General features: G+C 37.4%; 1 protein-coding gene across 6 annotated transcripts; it reads right to left on the bottom strand.

Annotated features, from left to right (window-relative positions):
* Positions 1-4,245: 4,245 nt before the first annotated feature.
* Positions 4,246-6,234, bottom strand: LOC127128206 (uncharacterized). 6 transcript variants are annotated; one of them, XR_007805768.1, is made up of 4 exons: positions 5,767-6,112; positions 4,854-5,011; positions 4,659-4,687; positions 4,246-4,526 (listed from the first exon to the last, which is right to left on the bottom strand). XR_007805768.1 is itself a non-coding variant. In XM_051057437.1 (2 exons), the coding sequence occupies exons 1-2, from the start codon at positions 6,052-6,054 to the stop codon at positions 4,425-4,427; spliced, it is 390 nt and encodes a 129-aa protein (XP_050913394.1). In that variant the 5' UTR covers positions 6,055-6,114; the 3' UTR covers positions 4,246-4,424. The 6 variants fall into 6 exon arrangements, 1 of the variants encoding a protein (XP_050913394.1); XR_007805766.1 differs by having other exon boundaries at positions 4,659-5,011; positions 5,767-6,111; XR_007805765.1 differs by having other exon boundaries at positions 4,246-4,687; positions 5,767-6,111.
* Positions 6,235-21,217: the final 14,983 nt, after the last annotated feature.

The raw sequence follows: 21,217 nt of genomic DNA, 5'->3' as shown, positions 1-21,217 counted from the left end.
AAATGCTGAAATTAATTAATGCAGGAGAAAAAACACGGGCGCCCGTGTGTACACACACGGCCGTGTTGATTGCACGCAGCCTGGAAAACCTAATTTTGCATTGTGAACCGATTCTTCTCATTAAGGGCAGTATGGACCTTTTGCTTGGAGAGGAGGCATCTGAAACTATAAGAAGGCTTGGAAGAGAAAGAAAAAGGGACCTTTTGACAGACGAACAAAAGCATTACAGTGGAGAAGATAGCGAATACAACGGATTCGAAGACGGCGAGATTCAACGGTAGCCACCATTGAAGATCAAATTCTCCTAATTCTTTGTAATGTCTAATCTTTACTTTATGAGTTCTTTAAGTACTATGAGAGGCTAAACCCCCTGATGCTAGGGGGGTGGTCCTGATGTTATCGTATGTATGAATCTGAACCGATAATTTCCTGATTTCTATGTTAAGTATTTCAATTTAATTGTGTGATGTTATTATGCTTTTGTATCGGACAAATACAAATTAATCTATGACTTCCAATTACAGGACTGTGATTGGTAGGGTTTTCACACAATTGGGTTTATGAATGCATCATCTAGGACTAGTAACTTTCATAAATTACCGTAAACCTTGATATATTGTATGATTAAAACCAATGATTAATTGAATGGACATTTGAGTAAGAATTGGTAGTTTAATAGTTTCTCACTTAAGGACTTAAGTAAGAACATTCTGAGGTTAGGTGATTGAATGTATCATAGGCATTAAGGAAATCGGGATAAATTCATAACGGGCTAACTCAACCACTTACCCTAGCATCTTTTATCTTAATCAGTTATTTTTACTATCTTCGTGTCACTATTCGCAATTCCAAAACAAACCAACCATTATCTTTTTGTTTGAATAGAATCGAATTGAAATAAGTAATTCCTACGCAATCCTCGAGATCGATACTGGGAAATAAACTCCCTATTACTACATCGGTGAAAATAGTACACTTGCTATTTTTCCGATCATCCACCCTGTCGGTGTTACAAAAAAATATAAATAAATGACCTTTTGACCCTTGTAAAGCTCCTAGTTGGCAACCCGACATGATTTTTCAAGTCATTCATTTTTCTCTTACATGTCGTAAGCCTGTTGCCTCCTTCATGGAAATGATTTCATTGAGATAACTCTCCTTCTGTGAGTTTATTTCATTGATTGGTGCATGAAATCATGTCTCCCCCCTTGTTGCCTTTTGCACGAGAAGGGTTGTCTCTGTCAAGACTTTGCCTTTTGATTTGTTTCGAAATACCCAAGGTAGGTTTGGTGAGTACCGGGAAGGGTAGCCATGTTTCGAAACTTCATCCCCGCCGTCGTGCCTATGGGACCCCCTGAGGTTTTCGTGCTTACAGCAAAGTGCCCAATTGACATAACCTGTCAAAGCCCAGACCTTATTTGGAAAACATCTTGCAAAGACCAATTCCCATTGGCAAAAACCTTTTAAACCCACTTCCTACCTGGTAATCCTTATCTCTTAAGTTTGAGAAACCAGTTAAGCACTCTCTCGTGTCTATCACTTTTTTCAATACCCGTTAGTATTAATATCCCCTCACTCGTCAATGTGTATCACTTTTTTTCAATACTCGTATGTATTGATATCCCACTCGTCCGTGTCAGTCCCTCTTTTTCGATACTCGTCTGTATTGATACACTCGTTTGTGTTTATTTTTTTTCGATACCCGTTTGTATTGATACACTCGTTTGTGTTACTTTTTCCTGATACTCGTCTATATTGGTCTCCGACACTCATTTGTGTTAAACCTTTTTCTGATACTCGTCTGTATTGGTCCCTAACACTCGTTTGTGTTAAACCTTTTTTTGATAATCGTTTGTATTGGTCTTCAACACTCGTTTGTGTTACTTTTTCCCGATACTCATTTGTATTGGTCCCCAACACTCGTTTGTGTTAAACCTGTTTCTGATACTCATCTGTATTGGTCTTCAAAACTCATTTGTGTTAAACCTTTTTCCGATACTCGTATGTATTAGTCCCCAACACTCATTTGTGTTAAACCTTTTTCCAATACTCGTCTGTATTGGTCTCCAACACTTGTTTGTGTTAAACTTTTCTCTGATACTCGTATGTATTGGTCTCCAACACTCATTTGTGTTAAACCTTTTTCTTATACTCGTCTATATTGGTCTCCAACACTCGTTTGTGTTAAACCTTTTTCCGATAGTCGTCTGTATTGGTCTCCAACACTCGTTTGTGTTAAACCTTTTTCCAATACTTGTCTATATTGGTCCCCAACACTCGTTTGTATTAAAACCTTTTTCCGATACTCGTATGTATTGGTCTATGACACTCGTTTGTGTTAAACTTTTTTCGATACTCGCCTGTATTGGTCTCCGACATTCGTTTGTGTTACCTTTTCCCGATACTCGTCTGTATTGGTCTTCAACACTCGTCTGTGTTAAAACCTTTTGCGATACTCGTCTGTATTAATACGCTCGTTTGTGTTAACCCTTCTTCCAATACTCGTCTGTTCTGATTTGCTTCTTAATACTCGTTTGTGTTGATTCCCAACAGTCGTTTGTGTTTATCCTTCTTGCAAAAGAAAATCATCTGGGTCGATCCCCTATTACGTGTCAACTCTTTTTCCAATGCTCACCGTATTAAGATAATAACCTTCCTTCGCTTTGACCCATTTCCCGTATTCGTTCAAACTGATTTTCCTGCTTCCAGCCATGCTGACCCCTTTCGATACTCGTCTGTATTGATATTCATCACTCTTTTGAGTAGACCTCATATTCCTGCTTAACCCTTTGGTTAAGAAAGTCTCAATACCCTAGCCGTCACATCAAAGTCCAGGTTCCACCTGGAAAATTATTTCTTCCAACATCTTCCACCCTTTCTCCCCAGCAGAAATTTTTTCTCAGTGCTTGCTAGAGAATTCTGAGAAACAGAAAAAGAAAAACTTGTTCATAAAAATACCAAGAGCTTGTTGTGAAAAAAAAGATTCAATAATATTTCATCAGCATCGTGCATATGTCATGCAATCTAACCTTTCATAAATATCCATTGACCGGATAACATTTAAACCCCCAGTAGGTGCCTTGCACAAAAGCTATCTTGTTCACCCTATACCTCAGTGGAGAATTTTTACATGACCTATCTTCACATTTCATTTTTTCTTGGTGGGATTTTTTTTCTCGATATTTTAGTATTTAATCCTCTCCTACCTTGAATGTCCTGGAAGCTGGTGTTATCCGTACATTCAGGTTCGAGAAGATTAAATAGGGGCAGTTGTCATACCCCAAAGCATTTGAAAAACATGAAATCATAGGTTCATGGGTTTTATCACACAAGGCATGGAATGAAGGTTAAGTCTCCGGGCTACGGTTCATGTGATAGATGTGGTTGTGTTGGAACTTTTCATCTTGCAGGTATTCATCAGGGAGCATAGTGGAAACCCTAATTCAGGGAGAAGATTAAATAGGGGCAGTTGTCATACCCCAAAGCATTTGAAAAACATGAAATCATAGGTTCATGGGTTTTATCACACAAGGCATGGAATGAAGGTTAAGTCTCCGGGCTACGGTTCATGTGATAGATGTGGTTGTGTTGGAACTTTTCATCTTGCAGGTATTCATCAGGGAGCATAGTGGAAACCCTAATTCAGGGAGGTTGCATCTGATTCGTTGGCTTCATTATAAATGATTCGGTTGTTTGTTTAAGATTGTGGTTCTGTTTCATTGGTTAAGATTCATTCAAGGTGCTACAATCGTTTGCTTCGGTGAGTATTCATTTGCTTGGTTGTGTTTGTTTGGATTTCATATCTTGGATTGACATGTTTCATTTGGTTTAAGAAAATCGGACTTTTGAGTCACATCCATGTTCAGTCATGGTGCATTCATGTTCATAATTGGTCAAAAACCTTGGATTGTGTTTGGTTCATTAGATAATCGGTTCACAATAGTTCCAGTTTATCAGTGCATTACATTGTCATCACGGTCTATTTTAACTTGTCCATAAGAAAATAGACAGTTTTATCTAAGTTGACTTTTGGCCAGTTGTTAACTTTTGGGTCCACCAGTTGACCAAAGTCAACCATCTAACCCAGTCCATTTTTAACAATCTTCATATTTTTAAGTCCATTTTAATCTTGATTTATCTTTTTTCATCGTTCAAGCCACTTTCCATTTTTAATACCTTGATTCAAGATTCAATTTGATAATTCATTTTTGATTCAACCATTAACCATCACATAATCCATAATAATATTCCATAAACCATGTCATTCCATACACAAATATTTTTCTTACACTCAAAAGTTTCCATTACAATATTTCAATCTTAACCATACAATCGATTTCCTAATAAACCATTTTTATCATTCCCTTTAGCCATACATAAACCATTACATCAATTACATTACAATTTCCAAGTCTTATTACATTTCATCCTACAAAAACCATATCAATAAATCCATGGCCAAAGCATATTTCCACCAAGAAAGCCAATGAAGACACCGTGATCATCAATTCCAAAATCACAATAACCTGCAAAATCAAATGAAACAACATTCAGACATTTCTAACTCACCACAATAAGACATGTATACTCCAAGTTAGAGAAATAGGATAACTTCAAAACAATCATGCGCAGAACTGAATTTTTCTCCTTCACTCGACCTTCCAAATTCTACTCTAGCTTCAATACCCTGCCAACATCAACTCAAGTGAGGATATTCTGAAGCATGCATCAAAGTTGCTGAAAGTTGAACTTCCTGTTTTAGTAAGATTAATAGGTCTTAGAGTATCACAGTTTAATGGAGATAAATGTGGTGCTACCCCTGATCCTACACATAAGACTACTACCAATTTCACCTTCAAAAGAATTCCAACGAGAACCTCGCAAGAACATTGTCGAAGAAGCTCAAAAGTGAAGTAACAGAATTTCATCATGGCCATTCATAACAGAGCCGTTTCTCTAACCAACATTCGGACTTCACTCAACCAGCAAAAACTTCAGGGCCATGAAGAACCTGCATAAAACCATAAAACCAAAAGACGGTATCAGAACCTAGAGGCTTCTAACCAATTTCTCATCAAAACATAATATTCTCATCAAAAAACCTCTAACCACCATAACTGTTTTCACGCAACCAACTTCCAACTTCTCTAACAAACTTCTACACATCCCAATAACTCCCAACTGATTTAATTCACCATATTGATCATCATTACACTCTTAACATAACGAAAGAAAGGGGAGTTCAAGCATGGAATTCTCTCAGAAACCAACACGAAAAGCTTCATAAGGAACCAACCCTCTTCACCCTCTTCAACCCTCAACCGTTCTAACAACCATAACTTCACAACCGCTTCAACCAACCATCGTTGAACCTCAACCTTCATACCTTCCATTCCCAACTCTCAAATAGAACCCTCCTCACGGGCCCAATCACCCTGCTAACAGAGTTCTATTAACGACCCTTAAACCAACAAAAACTCTCCATTCGAACTTCCTGCGAAAACCTCAACAGAACCCTTCCAAAGAACCGGCGAACTCTCGCTCACCCTCAATCCTCACCACCACCCTCTGACAGAAAACACTCAAAACCTCCACCAACTCGCAAGGGTACGATTCCAAGAATAGAAACGAAAGAACAATGCGCAAAAAAAAGAAGGAGAAAGAGCTAATCACAACGGCAACATTACGCACGCGTAAAGAAAATTACCAGAAACAAGAAGAAGAAAAAGAAGATTGAAGAAGCGGAAAAGTTAAACGGAAACTCACAAATCGAGAAGAGCTCCACTCTTCATCTTCATCGTCTTCTTTATCGATGAAACGCACAACGACGAACATCAACAACGCACGAACCCGGTATGTTGTCCATTCTTCAATTGGTTGAGATTCGATTCGAGGTATGTTCTTGAATTCGTCGTAAGAGGTTGTTGACGTTATTGTTTCTTTGTTTCTCCATGGTTGTGCACTAGATCCTCTGTCACATGTCGCCTTTGGCCGTGGATGATGTGTGGCTGAGCGTGTGTGGTTTAACGTGAAGGGCGACTTCTGGACATTCATGTTGAACCCGTCCTTGGATATTTTTGGCAAGACTTAGGCCTTTGGCCCAAGCAAACAAACATTCATCTCCTACACCTCCATCTGTTAAACCCACCCCCATGCTCCATGTTCATATTAATCCCCCGTTAATCATGATTAATCCTTACTTAATTTATTCATTTTTAATTCCAGTTTTGATTAATCTTGATATTGTATTGTGGATGTTGTTAGAATTAGGTTAATTCATAGTTTTTTTAGACATTAAGATTCAGTTCATTTTTTGTTAATTAATTAGTTAATCCATGATTAGGCTTAATTAGATAGTTGGTTAGAAATTAGGTTTAATCAAATTTTTAGATTAGATTTAGGTTTTTCTTAATTTTCCAGAATTAATTCAACATTAGTTTAACCATGCCATGACTAGAATAATTAGTCATTAGGTTTAATTCTTTTCGTTGATTTTGCTTTGACTAATATGGTTAATGGTTGATTTTACCATGACTAGATTTTACATTAAATTTTCTTTCAACAGGAATTGTATGGTGATTGTTCATGATCATGTAGGTTAGATTCAATTCTTGAATTTGGATTGTGAATTTCATATTCGATTGATTTTGATCCTAATGCATGTTTAGGTAGATTTAACCTTTAGAGTTAATGTTCACTTTAATTGTCCATTTAATCGATTTCATTGGTTTATTATCATTTTGATTAAATTGAAAATCCCATTTCAATTTAGGTAGTGAATACTTTGTATGCTTAGTTGCACTTTCCATGATCATAGGATAGATCTTTGATTGTTTTTCATTGATTAATCCATTACCTTTGGAATCGATTTTAACCATTGTACATACGTACATATTGTGGTATCATTCCCATTCATTTGATTTAATCTCATGTTAACCCATTTGTTGCCTTTTGTATCCACGTGTTGACTTTGATATGCAAGCTCACTCCTAGCCGGCCATGCTCCTAACCATTTCATTTTCATTCAATAGCTTTGTATTGTTTGAAGTATCATGTCACTTGTATGCCTTAGGCATGGTATATAGTTTAATACTTTGTAACTCGTATTCTCCTTTTATTCCCTTATGTTGTATTGTGTGGATCCATCCCCCAATTGTTGGTTAAATGTTCCCCCACCCCATAGTCATGTAATAGCTTAGATTTATTGTTTTCTAGTTAGTTCGCTATGCATGTTAACTAACCAAGATAAAATACAAAATGATAAACAAAGCATTTCGAAAGAAACAAAAGGTGCTTGATTCAATCTCAAGTTGTTTTCTGAATAAAAGTCACACCATTGCAATGTGAATACTTGATTCAACGTCAAGTATTCTCCATTCACTCCATAATCCATTCTATCATATCTTCCCCATTCTTTTCCCAATCTAATTCTATCTCTCACCTCCATTCTTTCACACACTTTTTCATAATAGATTCAAATGCTTGATCTAACATCAAGTACCTTTTTCAAAACCACTCTCACAACAAATTGGAATTCCAAATTGGGTGTACGTATTTGTACACAACATTCAAGTAATTGGGTTGTCGGTCGTACCTAGCCTGAGGACCCGACACTTGAATTTCCCCCTTAAAACATCTAATGATTCAAAAAGTTAGATCTAGGTGCTATGAGGAATAAAAATAATAGTTAGGACTCAATTGTCCTCTCGATTCCCAAGTAATCTGATTGTTGATTGTACTTAGTCAAGGGTCAGGTACTTGTCGCCCTCTAAGTTCCAATGATTAGACTTGCCAAAGTCTTTTCACAATTCAAATCTCTTTTTTTGGATGAAAAAGAGTGGTTAGGATAACATTTTCCTCTCGACTCCCGAGTTATTGGACCATTGATTGTATTTAGCCAAGGGTTGGATGCTTGCCTCCATGCATAAAATCGACCCCAACAAATCAAATCATCTTTAACCTTAGTGCACTCTATTCAAAACCTTTTAATAAGGACGTGTTACTTCCGTTCTACCGTGAGCGAAGCTTAAGCCTCCATGTGTGATGAGGACATAATCCAAGACATAAATGATACAATGCAAGGCTTAGGAGGTCCTATGACAAGGGCACGTGCAAGAAGAGTCAATGATGCTTTAGTTCACTTCATGATCAAGTCAATAGAATGCATGGGCCAGATTGAAGAAAAAGAGCCCAAGTTTATTCTTATCATCCAAGCATGTGATAAAAGGCCCAATAATGCATAAATAAATAAAAATAAAGGAAATACCAATAACCACACTATAATGGACGAAAATTACAAGAGAAGTGGTAAATAAAGAATTGCAATTATTTTGCCCTTTCAAAAACCCCACTATCTCTTCTTTATTTTGCACTTTCTTTGTAATAACTCAATCCACTATCATGATAATTAGTGGTTGAAACCCTTTTGTTTTCTTAGGAGTTATTTTTTTATCTTAAGCCATTCCTATATAAAGGAGGCATGTATCTTCTTTTTAGATCAATGAATTTTGGCAAGTTTACACATTGTGTAAGTGAGAGTATTTGCTCTTAGGTTCTGGATTGGACCAAAATTGATCTTATCAAGAAATCCTTTTCTTGTGGTGATCCTCATCCATAGGCTTATCATTCTCTCTTGGATTAGAAAGAGTGTGGCGCCCCTTCTACTTAATTCCATTTCTTATTTCTCTTTTATTTCATATCAATCTCGTTTATTTTATATGCATGTATCAAATTCTGTCATTCTTTCAATTATAAGGCAAATTACTTCCTCTGAGTCACAAAAGAATTAATATTCCAAAAGTTAACAAAGTTGTTTCAGGAATTTTGAAGGAAATGCATAAGTCTCAAAGGTTAGTCCATATCAAGTGGTATCAGAGCATATTCCAAAAAAAAAAAGGGCCAAAATGTGGTAAATCGTCTATATTCTTTGTTCTTTCATTATTATCCATTTATCATTATAAAAAAAAATCGAAAAAAAAAAAGAGTTATAAGAAGAAAAAAAATATAAAAAAAGGATCTCATTGTTAAAGATTGTGATTCAAAAAAAAAAAAAAAAAAAAAAAAAAAGAAAGAGAAAAGTTCTATTTTTTTTTTCTTGCCACACTCTTAAAATTCTCCTTGTTTCCTTTGTTTTAGAGTCTCTTTTTTTTTGTTTGCTGTTTTTTGTGTGTTGATTATCATCTGAAATTGATTTCTTTGTGTTGATTCATTTTGGTTTCTCTAAAGAACTAAAAGAGCAAATTGAGTGGTAAAAGGCAGAGTGTTTTTATTAGTAAAAAAAAAGCCAAAAGAAAATAAAAATTGAGTAAAACACGAGTGATTGAGTGTAAACACGTGAGTAGAGTGGTAAGGTCCATTTTTAAACACTTGTTCCTAATTTCACAAATATTTCACAATTATGTCTAGTCCACCTTCACCTAGAACAACAGTTTTAACTGTTCAGATCGCAGCCATGCGTGACAATTTTGAAAGATTGTTAAGAGAACAAGGTGAACAACTTCAACAAAGAATTGATGAGTTGGAAAGGAGGCCCCAAAATTCTAATGATGGTAGTGGCGATGAGGAGGAAAGAAGACGTAGAAGGAGACAAGGGGGAGATAATTTGAGGGGCATAAAAATTAAAGTTCCAACTTTTGTTGGGAAGAGTGACCCGGAGGCATATCTAGAATGGGAGACTAAACTTGAACAAATTTTTAATTGTCACAATTATTCTAACCTTGAAAAAGTGCAGGTTGCTTCTATTGAGTTCAAGGAGTATGCTTTAGTTTGGTGGGATCAATTGACCAAAGATAGAAGGAGGTATGCAGAACAACCAATTGATACTTGGGAAGAGATGAAAAGAATCATGAGGAGAAGGTTTGTTCCTTCCTATTATCATAGGGAATTGCACAACAAATTGCAAAGGCTCACTCAAGGTTCTAAAAGTGTTGAAGAATATTTCAAGGAGATGGAAGTTCTCAAAATTAGAGCTAATATAGAGGAGGACGATGAAGCAACTATGGCTAGGTTTCTCCATGGTCTAAATCATGACATTAGTGACATAGTGGAACTTCATCACTATGTTGAAATGGATGAATTGGTACACCAAGCTATCAAAGTGGAACAACAACTCAAAAGAAAGAGCCAAGCAAGGAGAAATTCCACCACTTTCAATTCTCAAAGTTGGAAGGACAAAACAAAAAAGGAAGGTGCTTCATCATCTAAGGAAGCCACGGTTGAAAACAAAGGTAAAACTATTACATCTTCTTCTTCAAGTGTTTCAACTAACAAAAGTGTTAAGTGCTTCAAGTGTCAAGGCCAAGGACATATTGCATCTCAATGTCCAACAAAGAGAACTATGCTTATGGAAGAAAATGAAGAAATTGTTGAAGAGGAGGATGGTGATTATGATGAGGAGTTTGAAGAAGAAATACCTAGTGGAGATTTACTCATGGTGAGAAGAATGTTGGGAAGCCAAATAAAGGAGGAGGATACAAGTCAAAGAGAAAACCTTTTTCATACAAGATGCTTTGTGCAAGGAAAGGTTTGTTCTTTAATAATTGATGGAGGAAGTTGTACAAATGTTGCAAGCACGCGTCTGGTTTCTAAACTAAAATTGGAAACAAAACCTCACCCTAAGCCTTACAAACTCCAATGGCTTAATGAAAGTGTAGAAATGCTTGTTAATAAACAAGTTGAGATTTGTTTTAAAATTGGAAAATATGAGGATGTAGTGTTGTGTGATGTAGTACCAATGGAAGCTAGTCATTTGTTATTAGGAAGGCCTTGGCAATTTGATAGAAAAGCCAATCATGATGGATACTCCAATAAGTACTCTTTTATGTATCATGATCAAAAGATCAATCTTGTACCGTTAAATCCTAGTGAGGTGAGAGAAGATCAAAGAAAAATGAGAGAAAAATATGATCAAGAAAGAAAAGAAAAAGAAAAAGAAAAAGAAAAAGAAAAAGGAAAAGAAAAAGAAAAAGAAAAGAATGAAAAGAAAAAGAATGATAAAAGAGAAAAGAAACAAAGTTTAATTGCAAAAAAAAAGAGATGTGAAAGAAGCAATTGTGTCACACCAGCCTTTGTACTTGCTCTTTTGCAAGGAGGTGCCTTTGCTAACCACTATTTCTAATGAAAAAAAATTGCCAAATTGTATTGAGTCTCTTTTGTAGGAATTTAAAGAATTGTTTCCGGAAGAGGTGCCAAGTGGTTTACCACCTATAAGAGGAATTGAACATCATATTGATCTCAATCCAGGAGCATCTTTGCCTAATAGGCCAGCATATAGAAGCAATCCACAACAAACTCAAGAGATACAAAGGCAAGTTGCTGAATTGATAAGTAAAGGATGGGTAAGAGAAAGTTTAAGTCCTTGTGCTGTCCCTATTATTCTAGTCCCTAAAAAGGATGGTAGTTGGAGGATGTGCACTGATTGTAGGGCCATTAACAATATTACCATTAAATATAGGCATCCTATTCCTAGACTAGATGATTTGCTTGATGAATTTTTTGGTGCATGCTTATTTTCTAAAATTGATTTGAAAAGTGGATATCACCAAATTAGAATAAGGGAAGGGGATGAATGGAAAACTGCTTTTAAAACAAAATTTGGTTTGTATGAGTGGATGGTTATGCCTTTTGGATTAACTAATGCACCTAGTACTTTCATGAGACTAATGAACCATGTGTTAAGGGAGTTCTTGGGTAAGTTTGTTGTTGTGTATTTTGATGATATTTTGATTTATAGCAAGAACTTAGATGATCATTGCATTCATTTAAAGGCTGTTTTGCAAGTGCTAAGATATGAAAATTTGTATGCCAACCTAGAAAAATGTGTCTTTTGCACCGATCATGTGATTTTCTTAGGTTTCATTGTAAGCTCTAAAGGAGTCCACGTTGATGAGGAAAAGGTGAAAGCCATTCGAGAGTGGCCTCCTCCCAAAAATGTAAGTGAGGTAAGAAGCTTTCATGGTTTGGCTAGTTTTTATAGGAGGTTTGTGAAGGACTTTAGTACCTTGGAAGCACCCCTCAATGAAATTGTTAAAAAGGATGTTGGTTTTAAATGGGGTGAAAAACAAGAGCAAGCCTTTGCTGCCCTAAAGGAAAAGCTCACCCAAGCACCAGTTCTTGCATTGCCTAATTTTTCTAAATCTTTTGAAATTGAATGCGATGCATCTAATGTGGGAATTGGAGCTATTTTGTTGCAGGAAGGTCATCCACTTGCTTATTTTAGTGAAAAGCTAAAAGGGGCTGCCCTTAATTATTCTACATATGATAAGGAATTGTATTCCTTGGTGAGAGCGCTACAAACTTGGCAACATTACTTGCTTCCCAAAGAGTTTGTCATTCATAGTGATCACGAATCCTTGAAACATTTGAAGGGACAAGGTAAGTTGAATAAGAGGCATGCCAAGTGGGTTGAGTTTCTTGAACAATTTCCTTATGTAATCAAGCATAAGAAAGGTAAATCTAATGTTGTGGCAGATGCACTCTCAAGAAGACATGTCTTGCTTTCTACTCTTGAAACAAAAGTTTTTGGTCTTGAGCATATTAAAGATTTGTATAAAAGTGACCTTGAATTTTCTTCAAAATTTTTAGCTTGTGAGCATACTGCCTTCAATGGGTATTTTAGGCACAATGGCTATTTATTTAAAGAAAAAAAACTATGTGTGCCTAAAGGTTCCATTAGAGAATTACTTGTAAAAGAGGCGCATGAGGGAGGACTAATGGGTCATTTTGGGGTTTCTAAAACTCTAGAATTCTTAAAAGAACATTTTCATTGGCCTCACATGAAAATTGATGTCCAAAAGCTTTGTGAAAGATGCATTGTGTGTAAAAAGGCTAAATCAAAAGTTATGCCTCATGGTTTGTATACTCCTTTGCCTGTACCTGAATTTCCTTGGATTGACATTTCCATGGACTTTGTTTTGGGGTTGCCTAGAACAAAGAATGGCAAAGATTCTATTTTTGTAGTTGTGGACAGGTTTTCAAAAATGGCACATTTTATTCCATGTAAAAAGGTGGATGATGCGTGTCATGTTGCTGATTTGTTCTTTAAGGAAGTGGTGCGCCTACATGGCTTACCAAGGAGCATTGTCTCTGATCGTGACTCCAAGTTCTTAAGCCATTTTTGGAGGACTTTGTGGGGAAAGGTGGGTACAAAGTTATTATTTTCCACTACTTGTCATCCCCAAACAGATGGACAAACTGAAGTAGTAAATAGAACTCTTTCTACTCTTCTTAGGGTTGTTCTTAAAAAGAATTTAAAAATGTGGGAGGAATGGTTACCTCATGTAGAGTTTGCTTACAATAGGGCTGTCCATAGCACTACACAACATTCACCTTTCGAGATTGTGTATGGTTTTAATCCTTTAACACCTCTTGATTTGTTACCATTGCCTAACACATCTATTTTGAAGCATAAAGATGGGAAAGCTAAGGCTGAATTTGTGAGAAAATTGCATGAACAAGTAAAATTGCAAATTGAAAAGAAAAATAAAAGTTATGCAAAAAGTGCAAACAAAGGGCGAAAGAAAGTTATTTTTGAACCCGGGGATTGGGTTTGGATACATATGAGAAAAGAGAGATTCCCAGCACAAAGGAAGTCCAAACTTCAACCTAGGGGAGATGGACCATTTCAAGTACTTTCAAGGATCAATGACAATGCCTACAAAATAGAACTTCCAGGTGAGTATGGGGTAAGTACTACTTTTAATGTGGCTGATTTATCTCCTTTTGATGTAGGTGATGATTGTCTAAATTCGAGGTCGAATTCTTTTCAAGAAGGAGGGAATGATGAGGACATAATCCAAGACATAAATGATACAATGCAAGGCTTAGGAGGTCCTATGACAAGGGCACGTGCAAGAAGAGTCAATGATGCTTTAGTTCACTTCATGATCAAGTCAATAGAATGCATGGGCCAGATTGAAGAAAAAGAGCCCAAGTTTATTCTTATCATCCAAGCATGTGATAAAAGGCCCAATAATGCATAAATAAATAAAAATAAAGGAAATACCAATAACCACACTATAATGGACGAAAATTACAAGAGAAGTGGTAAATAAAGAATTGCCATTATTTTGCCCTTTCAAAAACCCCACTATCTCTTCTTTATTTTGCACTTTCTTTGTAATAACTCAATCCACTATCATGATAATTAGTGGTTGAAACCCTTTTGTTTTCTTAGGAGTTATTTTTTTATCTTAAGCCATTCCTATATAAAGGAGGCATGTATCTTCTTTTTAGATCAATGAATTTTGGCAAGTTTACACATTGTGTAAGTGAGAGTATTTGCTCTTAGGTTCTGGATTGGACCAAAATTGATCTTATCAAGAAATCCTTTTCTTGTGGTGATCCTCATCCATAGGCTTATCATTCTCTCTTGGATTAGAAAGAGTGTGGCGCCCCTTCTACTTAATTCCATTTCTTATTTCTCTTTTATTTCATATCAATCTCGTTTATTTTATATGCATGTATCAAATTCTGTCATTCTTTCAATTATAAGGCAAATTACTTCCTCTGAGTCACAAAAGAATTAATATTCCAAAAGTTAACAAAGTTGTTTCAGGAATTTTGAAGGAAATGCATAAGTCTCAAAGGTTAGTCCATATCAATGTGTGAGCAAGTAATGTTTAACTACTAGAGTGTGAACCAAGCGTATCTACTTTACCGCAAACAAGCAAATACTTTCCGCTCCCATGACAGAGTATACAAGCAAGTGAACAGTAGCGCGCGAGCATCAATACTGTTCAATAAAAACAACCAAGCAAATACGCCTTTTTTGAGCCGAACTACGAAGCTCTGACTTCCCTATTACACGTATGGGGATACGTAGGCACGAGGGCCCAAATCCTTGGCAAGCACACTAAATTAAAACTTATTTTTTCCCCATCTTATTCTTTCATCTCACTCTCTATAGCAAGCAACTTACAGATAAACAACATCCATACGCATTTGATACAAGCAAGTGGTTCCCATGGAGTACCATGGATCTGAGGGGTGTTAATACCTTCCCCTTGCATAACCGGCTTCCGAATCCGCTCTTGGTTGCGAGACTGTTTCTCTCATTTGTGGTTTTGTCGTTATTTTCCCTTTCCTTTGGAATAAATAAAATCCGGTGGCGACTCTATATTTTTCGCGGCGCTTCGGTACGAATCTCATTTATCCTATGGATTCCAATATGCCTTGACCTTTGGTTTCAAACTATACCTCTTTAGTCACTTATCACCAAATATTCAATTTTGTGACTTTGGTCACTTCCTTCGTTCATCTCCGTGATACATTCATATTCTATCTTCATTCACTTCATGGGATATACCCTATCCTTTGAGACAAATACAGTATCTCTTTGTGCTCCATCTCATACTCTTGGGTTCACGTTTTCACCCTTTTTGGAGTTCACATCATACAATTCTTTGGTTCAGATCATACTTTCTATCACATTTATTTTCACCTTCCGCCTCTAGTTCCTTGAACTACGAAGCTCTGAATTCCTCATTGCACTATGAGGATACGTAGGCATGAGGGTCCTAATCCTCACCGAGCACTTTATCTATTTCTTTTCCTTTTCCCATCCTTTTGCGAGTAATCTTAGATCTAACACCTATTCGAGCGAGAACAATCAAAACGGTTCCCATGGAGTACCATGGATGTTTGGGGTGCTAATATCTTCCCCTTCCATAACCCACTTCCTTACCCAGCATATCTCTTCCCCCCGGGTTTTATCAATGTTTTCACTTTCCTTCTGGAATAAATAAAGTTCGATGGCGACTCTGTTGTATGTTCGAGCGTGCGATACATTCGGGTATATTTCCACTAGCTTCACCTATCTCCTATAATTTTTGTCATATGAAAATGATTCCAAGAGAAAAGTTACTCTTTATGACATTCCAAACAACTTCCATGTTGACATAAAGAGCTAGTTTTTCTTGGAAAGTCATTTTTTATGGTTAAATATTATAGGTCATTTTGTTTGTGCCCTAGTTAGAAGGTCAACTTCCAAGGACCATAACTTGCTCAATTTTTGTGCGATGAAGGCCATCCAAGCTCCATGATAAATTGAAAGATTTCCTCTCCAACTTTTATTCTTGAGAAACTTCAAATTCGACATGCAAGGGCATGTGCCAAGAGGAAACATTATTGGTCATTTTGGGCCATTACTATTGAACAAGCAATTTTCCTCAACTTCTAAAATGCATAACTCCCTCATGCCCAATCCAAATAAGGTCAAATTTGTGACCTAATTGAATAGGGATTAAAGAGATACAACTTTGATGAAGGAACGGTTTCCATTTGAAGCTCATAACAAAAGTTATTCAAGGTGGAAGAAGTGGATATTTGACTTGGTACTCAGAAAAATTTCAATTATGTTTGATTTCTTAAACCTCCACCTCAAAATTCATTATGATATAAGCCTCAAATGGAAAAGTGTTCAACATGAAAGTTGTTCCCCTTGATGTCACCTTTCCAAAAAGTTCAGGATCACTTCATTTGGATAAGATTTGGATGACTGGTACATGGATCCTTTGTGGGGTTTGTTTTGGCATGTTTTGGATTCAAATGATCATTCCTCTTTGCATGCTTCCATGTGATGACCTTAGTATTCATTATGCATGAATTGAAGTTGGATTTCATCATTGATTGGGCCTAGTGCATTGCCCATGCATCCATACACCATGGTTTCTAATTTAGTCAAAATTTCAAATGGTGCAAAACTGAATTCCATTGACTATATAAACAAGTGCATTGCCTCTATAATAGGACACATACCTTGCCCAAGCTTTGCCAAGAGATCTCAGAACCTCAAACCATATAATTCCTTGAAGATTTCTTTGAAATCGAGTTTGAATTTCACCTTCAGTTTTGAAGTTCAAACTCCAAGGATTCATAGCATTTTTCATCTCAATTGATCACTACAAGCAAGAGAAGGAAGAATCAAGCAAATTCAGATTGAGATCAAGCCAATTTGAAGCTACCAGAAGGTAATCTTTCAGAAACTTGGAGCCTTCAATTCTCTCTCAGTTATTCACCATTCTCTTTGATTTTTGGTTGGCTGAAGTCCTACCAATGTAGGCAACAAGATTGAGTTGCTTTGAGGTTAAATTGAAGCAACTCAAGTCATGAACCTCAAATTTTAAATCCATGTATCTTTCAATATACTTGGAATTAGAAGAAATGGAGGTCAGATTCATGCTCCTGACCATTTTTCCTTTAAAACCATGTACTTACTTTTTATTTTGGTGGTGGTTTGTGGTGGACCATTCCGGTGAGGTCCACCAGAGCTAGGGCTCCGGTGGTGTGCAGGCATTGCCCAGACCATCTGATCATGAATCCAAGTTCTAATCCTGGCCCTTGCTTTTGAATACCACGCGTGTACACGCGTTGACTGAGGTGTTCGATGGAAGCGCGCACTTGGCCATTAAATATTCCACCTCAATTAATAAGGGAGATCTGATGGCCCTTATTTTTTTGCATTTTCTAATTTTTCATTTAATTACCTTATTTTGTTAATGTCGCAACGGGGTGAAAAAACAACCGGCGAAAGAAAAGGAACAGAAGAGTCGCCACCGTTCGTTATTTATCCCAAAGGAGGGAAAGGAAACGATCGAAGAAAACCTGAAGAGAAGGAAAAGACAAGGTCTCACTGTTGCACCCCAAAATTTGCCCGTTAATATTACAAGGCATTTTTCAAGGCACTCCAACTTTTTTTTCAAGACATTGATCTCAAAGGAACAAAGACCCAGCACACAGGTGGCCAAATCCGGAAGATGGCTTAAACTGGCTTGCTCGCTAGGCGAGCAAATCATTCGCCTAGCGAACCCTTCGCTACACCACTCGCCTAGCGAAGCTTGCGAATACCAGAAATTTTGGGCTTCATTCTGAGCCCATTAGGTCACAAAAATTCATTATAAATACCACAACTTTAGTCAGAAAAAAGGAAAAAAAAGAACGAAAACGGGGGACAGAGACAGACGGACAGAAACCCTAACAGAAGCAACACAGCAAACCCTGGAGGCTAACCCAGAGAATTCAGAGCAACCCTAAAGGAAACCCTGAAGGAAACTCATCTGCACCAAGGTTACCTCCGCCCAACTCAATCTGACTTGCCAATTCAAGGTTGCAATTCAATTGCAAACAGGTTTGCATTACTATTACCGCTTTATGTTCTTAATTTGCATATGGCATTATGATTGAATTTATAAAAATATCTTAAGTTTTGCATGTAAATTTAAGTATGTATGAATGTCTTGAACGTTTAACCATGTAATTTCTGTGATGGATGCCATAGGGTGTGAAACTTGCTGGAATCGTACCGTTCTGAAATTCAAAACCCGCAGCCGTTCGCTAGCACATCGCTAAGCGAACATGTAGCGAGTGTTCGCCAAGCCCTCGCTAGGCGAGGCAGCAGCGAACATGACAGTCGCTGATTTTTTCGTTCTGATTTTGCTTATCTGACATGTTTTATTGTAATCATGCATTATCTGCCCGACTCTATTTCTGTTGTGATGCCTATTGTTTGGTGCAACTCTTGATTGCACCCTGATTTGGTATTCTGACTTGTTTGCTGAATTTTGTAAGGATTCACATACTCCCGGAGAAGGTAGCTTGCTAGGTATTCCACTTTATTTGTGGGATACCCTTGTGGAGATTCACCCTTGAAATTCTAGTTATCAGACTTTGGATGTCACACTGGTTGTTATGACATCCAATTCTGCACAGACAGGGATTATGCAGAACTTAACAGTAAGTGCAGTAAATAACACAAGTAATTGTTCACCCAGTTCAGTCCAACATGACCTACATCTGGGGGCTACCAAGCCAGGGAGGAAATCCACTATTAGTAGTATCAATTCAAAGCTAAACTCACCCGTTTACAACTTATCACTTAATCCCTACCCAATGCAATTTCAATCTTAACCTAAGATCAGAGTTCCTACTCACTCCCCCTCAATCACCTCAGTGATATTAAAGACACTTTGAAGTCACACTTCAAAAACAACTCTTGATTATGCTTCACAGCTTAAATCAAGATACACAGCACTCACGCTTAAAAGCTTTGAGTGACACAACACTTACAACTCAATGAACACCCTATGCCACAGCTATCATCTACTTGATAATGGCTTGGCTTACAAGATACGTCTAATACTAGACTCACAAAAATACAGCAGTGAAGTATGATGGACACACAAAATCTTCACGCCTCAAAATCCCCGAAACTGAATGAAGGAACGCCTTCCTTTTTATATTGCAGCATCCTGGGCTTTTGCACCTGTATTCTCCTGAATTTAAGGTCACACAAGTTCCCACAAATTCAACATTTAGGTTACTAACAAATAGGCTATTTGTTAGGTTCATTGAATGTAGATTGGTTGTTGATTTCCTGGTTTTTCTCTAAGCTGTTGACTTCCTAAAGAATAGCCTGAGAAAAAGCTGAAACAGAAAACTGAACAACCTACAATATAGCATATGCTGTCAGGCATGAATGTCACGACATTCAGCTTGACATCAAGGTCCATATGCTGAGTTTATTTTTCCAGAAAACAGACTGTACAATTTTGCTGACCTGCACATGATCAAAACGACCATACTACAGTAACAGCTTACATTAATAAATGTCAAAGTGTCCAACTTAACATTTACACATTTGGCCTTAAGTTAGTTTTGTTATTCTCTTGAAGAACAAACTAAGTTACATGCTGAAGTATAACAGAACACCACTCTGTCTAATCTTCAGCAGCTGCTTTCAATGAGGAATGTCATAACATCCAGTTTGACATTCAATCAGTAGGCCTTATGCCAGGTCTGGTTCTTCCTTGATAACCAGAGTGCACTTAAATACTAAGTTCTAACAGAACTCCTGCTGTTCTATTCCTTAGTATCTGTTAACAGGTATGAGTGTCACAACATCCAGTTTGACATTCAATAAATCCTGTGTTAGCTAGTCCTGCAGTAACTACAATGTAGTCACACATACATGTTATGACATCAGTCAAGACATTAGTGTTTTACCATATAATGCAGCCAATTAAACACCTACAAACTCCCCCTTTGGCAAATTTTTGGCTAAAACACTTTGATCCCCATAACAGAGTTCATAGCAGCGGAATAATACTAGCTAATACACTCAGAGTGGCAGCACACTCACACACATGGAAGTTAAATAACAACTTCACACAGCAGCACACACACAGTTGCTGCAGGGGAGGGAATCTTCAGATCTGTCATGAGAGTCTGTTGTAGAGACCCACTCTGTTTGTCAGGGGTAGTGGTGGTGTGGTGGTGGTTATTACTCCCCCTTTTTGTCAAAAATGTTGCCAAAGCCAACAACATAGCCAGAGCACAATGACAGAGTTCCAGACTTGGTTTTACTTCACAGTTTCAACCAAGTTAACATCCCCTTGATCTTGCTTCACAGCTTCGATCAAGTAATCACCCACTTTTGCTTTACAGTAGGTACCACCATATCAGATGCCCTGATTTTGTTTCTGACATCCAGAACCACTCCTGCATGAACAACATCCTTGAACTCCTGCAGGTACATTGGCCTTCTCACAGTAGGGTGTCTCCTTACCCTCTTGTATCCACCCTTGTTACAGGTAGCATAGCTATGATCTGGTGACCAATCATAACTTAGTACAAATTGTTTAATAGACAGAGATATTAAACAATTTATTCCCAACATCAGTGGTTGCTATAAGGTCTCAGAGAGACATATTCCCAGTTTGCTCCTTAAGTTTTCAAACTGAGTAGCATCCAGAGCCTTTGTAAATATGTCAGCCAGTTGAAGATCCGTGGCTACATGTTCCAAAGTGATCACCTTGTCTTCCACCAGATCTCTGATGAAGTGGTGCCTAATGTCAATATGTTTGGTCCTGCTGTGTTGGATGGGATTCTTGGAGATATTGATGGCACTGAGATTATCACAGAACAATGTCATGACATTTTGAAAGACATTGTACTCAGTGAGCATCTGTTTCATCCAAACCAGTTGGGAGCAACTGCTTCCAGCAGCTATGTATTCAGCCTCTGCAGTGGACAGAGAGACACAATTCTGCTTCTTGCTGAACCACGATATGAGGTTTTCTCCTAAGAAGAAACATCCACCTGATGTGCTTTTTCTGTCATCAGCACTTCCAGCCCAATCAGCATCACAGTACCCAGATAGGACAGACTCAGACCCATGTGAATACAGCATCCCATAGTCACACGTCCCATTGATGTACTTGAG

Source organism: Lathyrus oleraceus, chromosome 3 (assembly GCF_024323335.1).
Source record: "Lathyrus oleraceus cultivar Zhongwan6 chromosome 3, CAAS_Psat_ZW6_1.0, whole genome shotgun sequence".
NCBI lineage: Eukaryota > Viridiplantae > Streptophyta > Magnoliopsida > Fabales > Fabaceae > Lathyrus > Lathyrus oleraceus.
The sequence above is the reverse complement of the archived record's forward strand: the minus strand, read 5'-3'. Positions and strand labels throughout refer to the sequence as shown.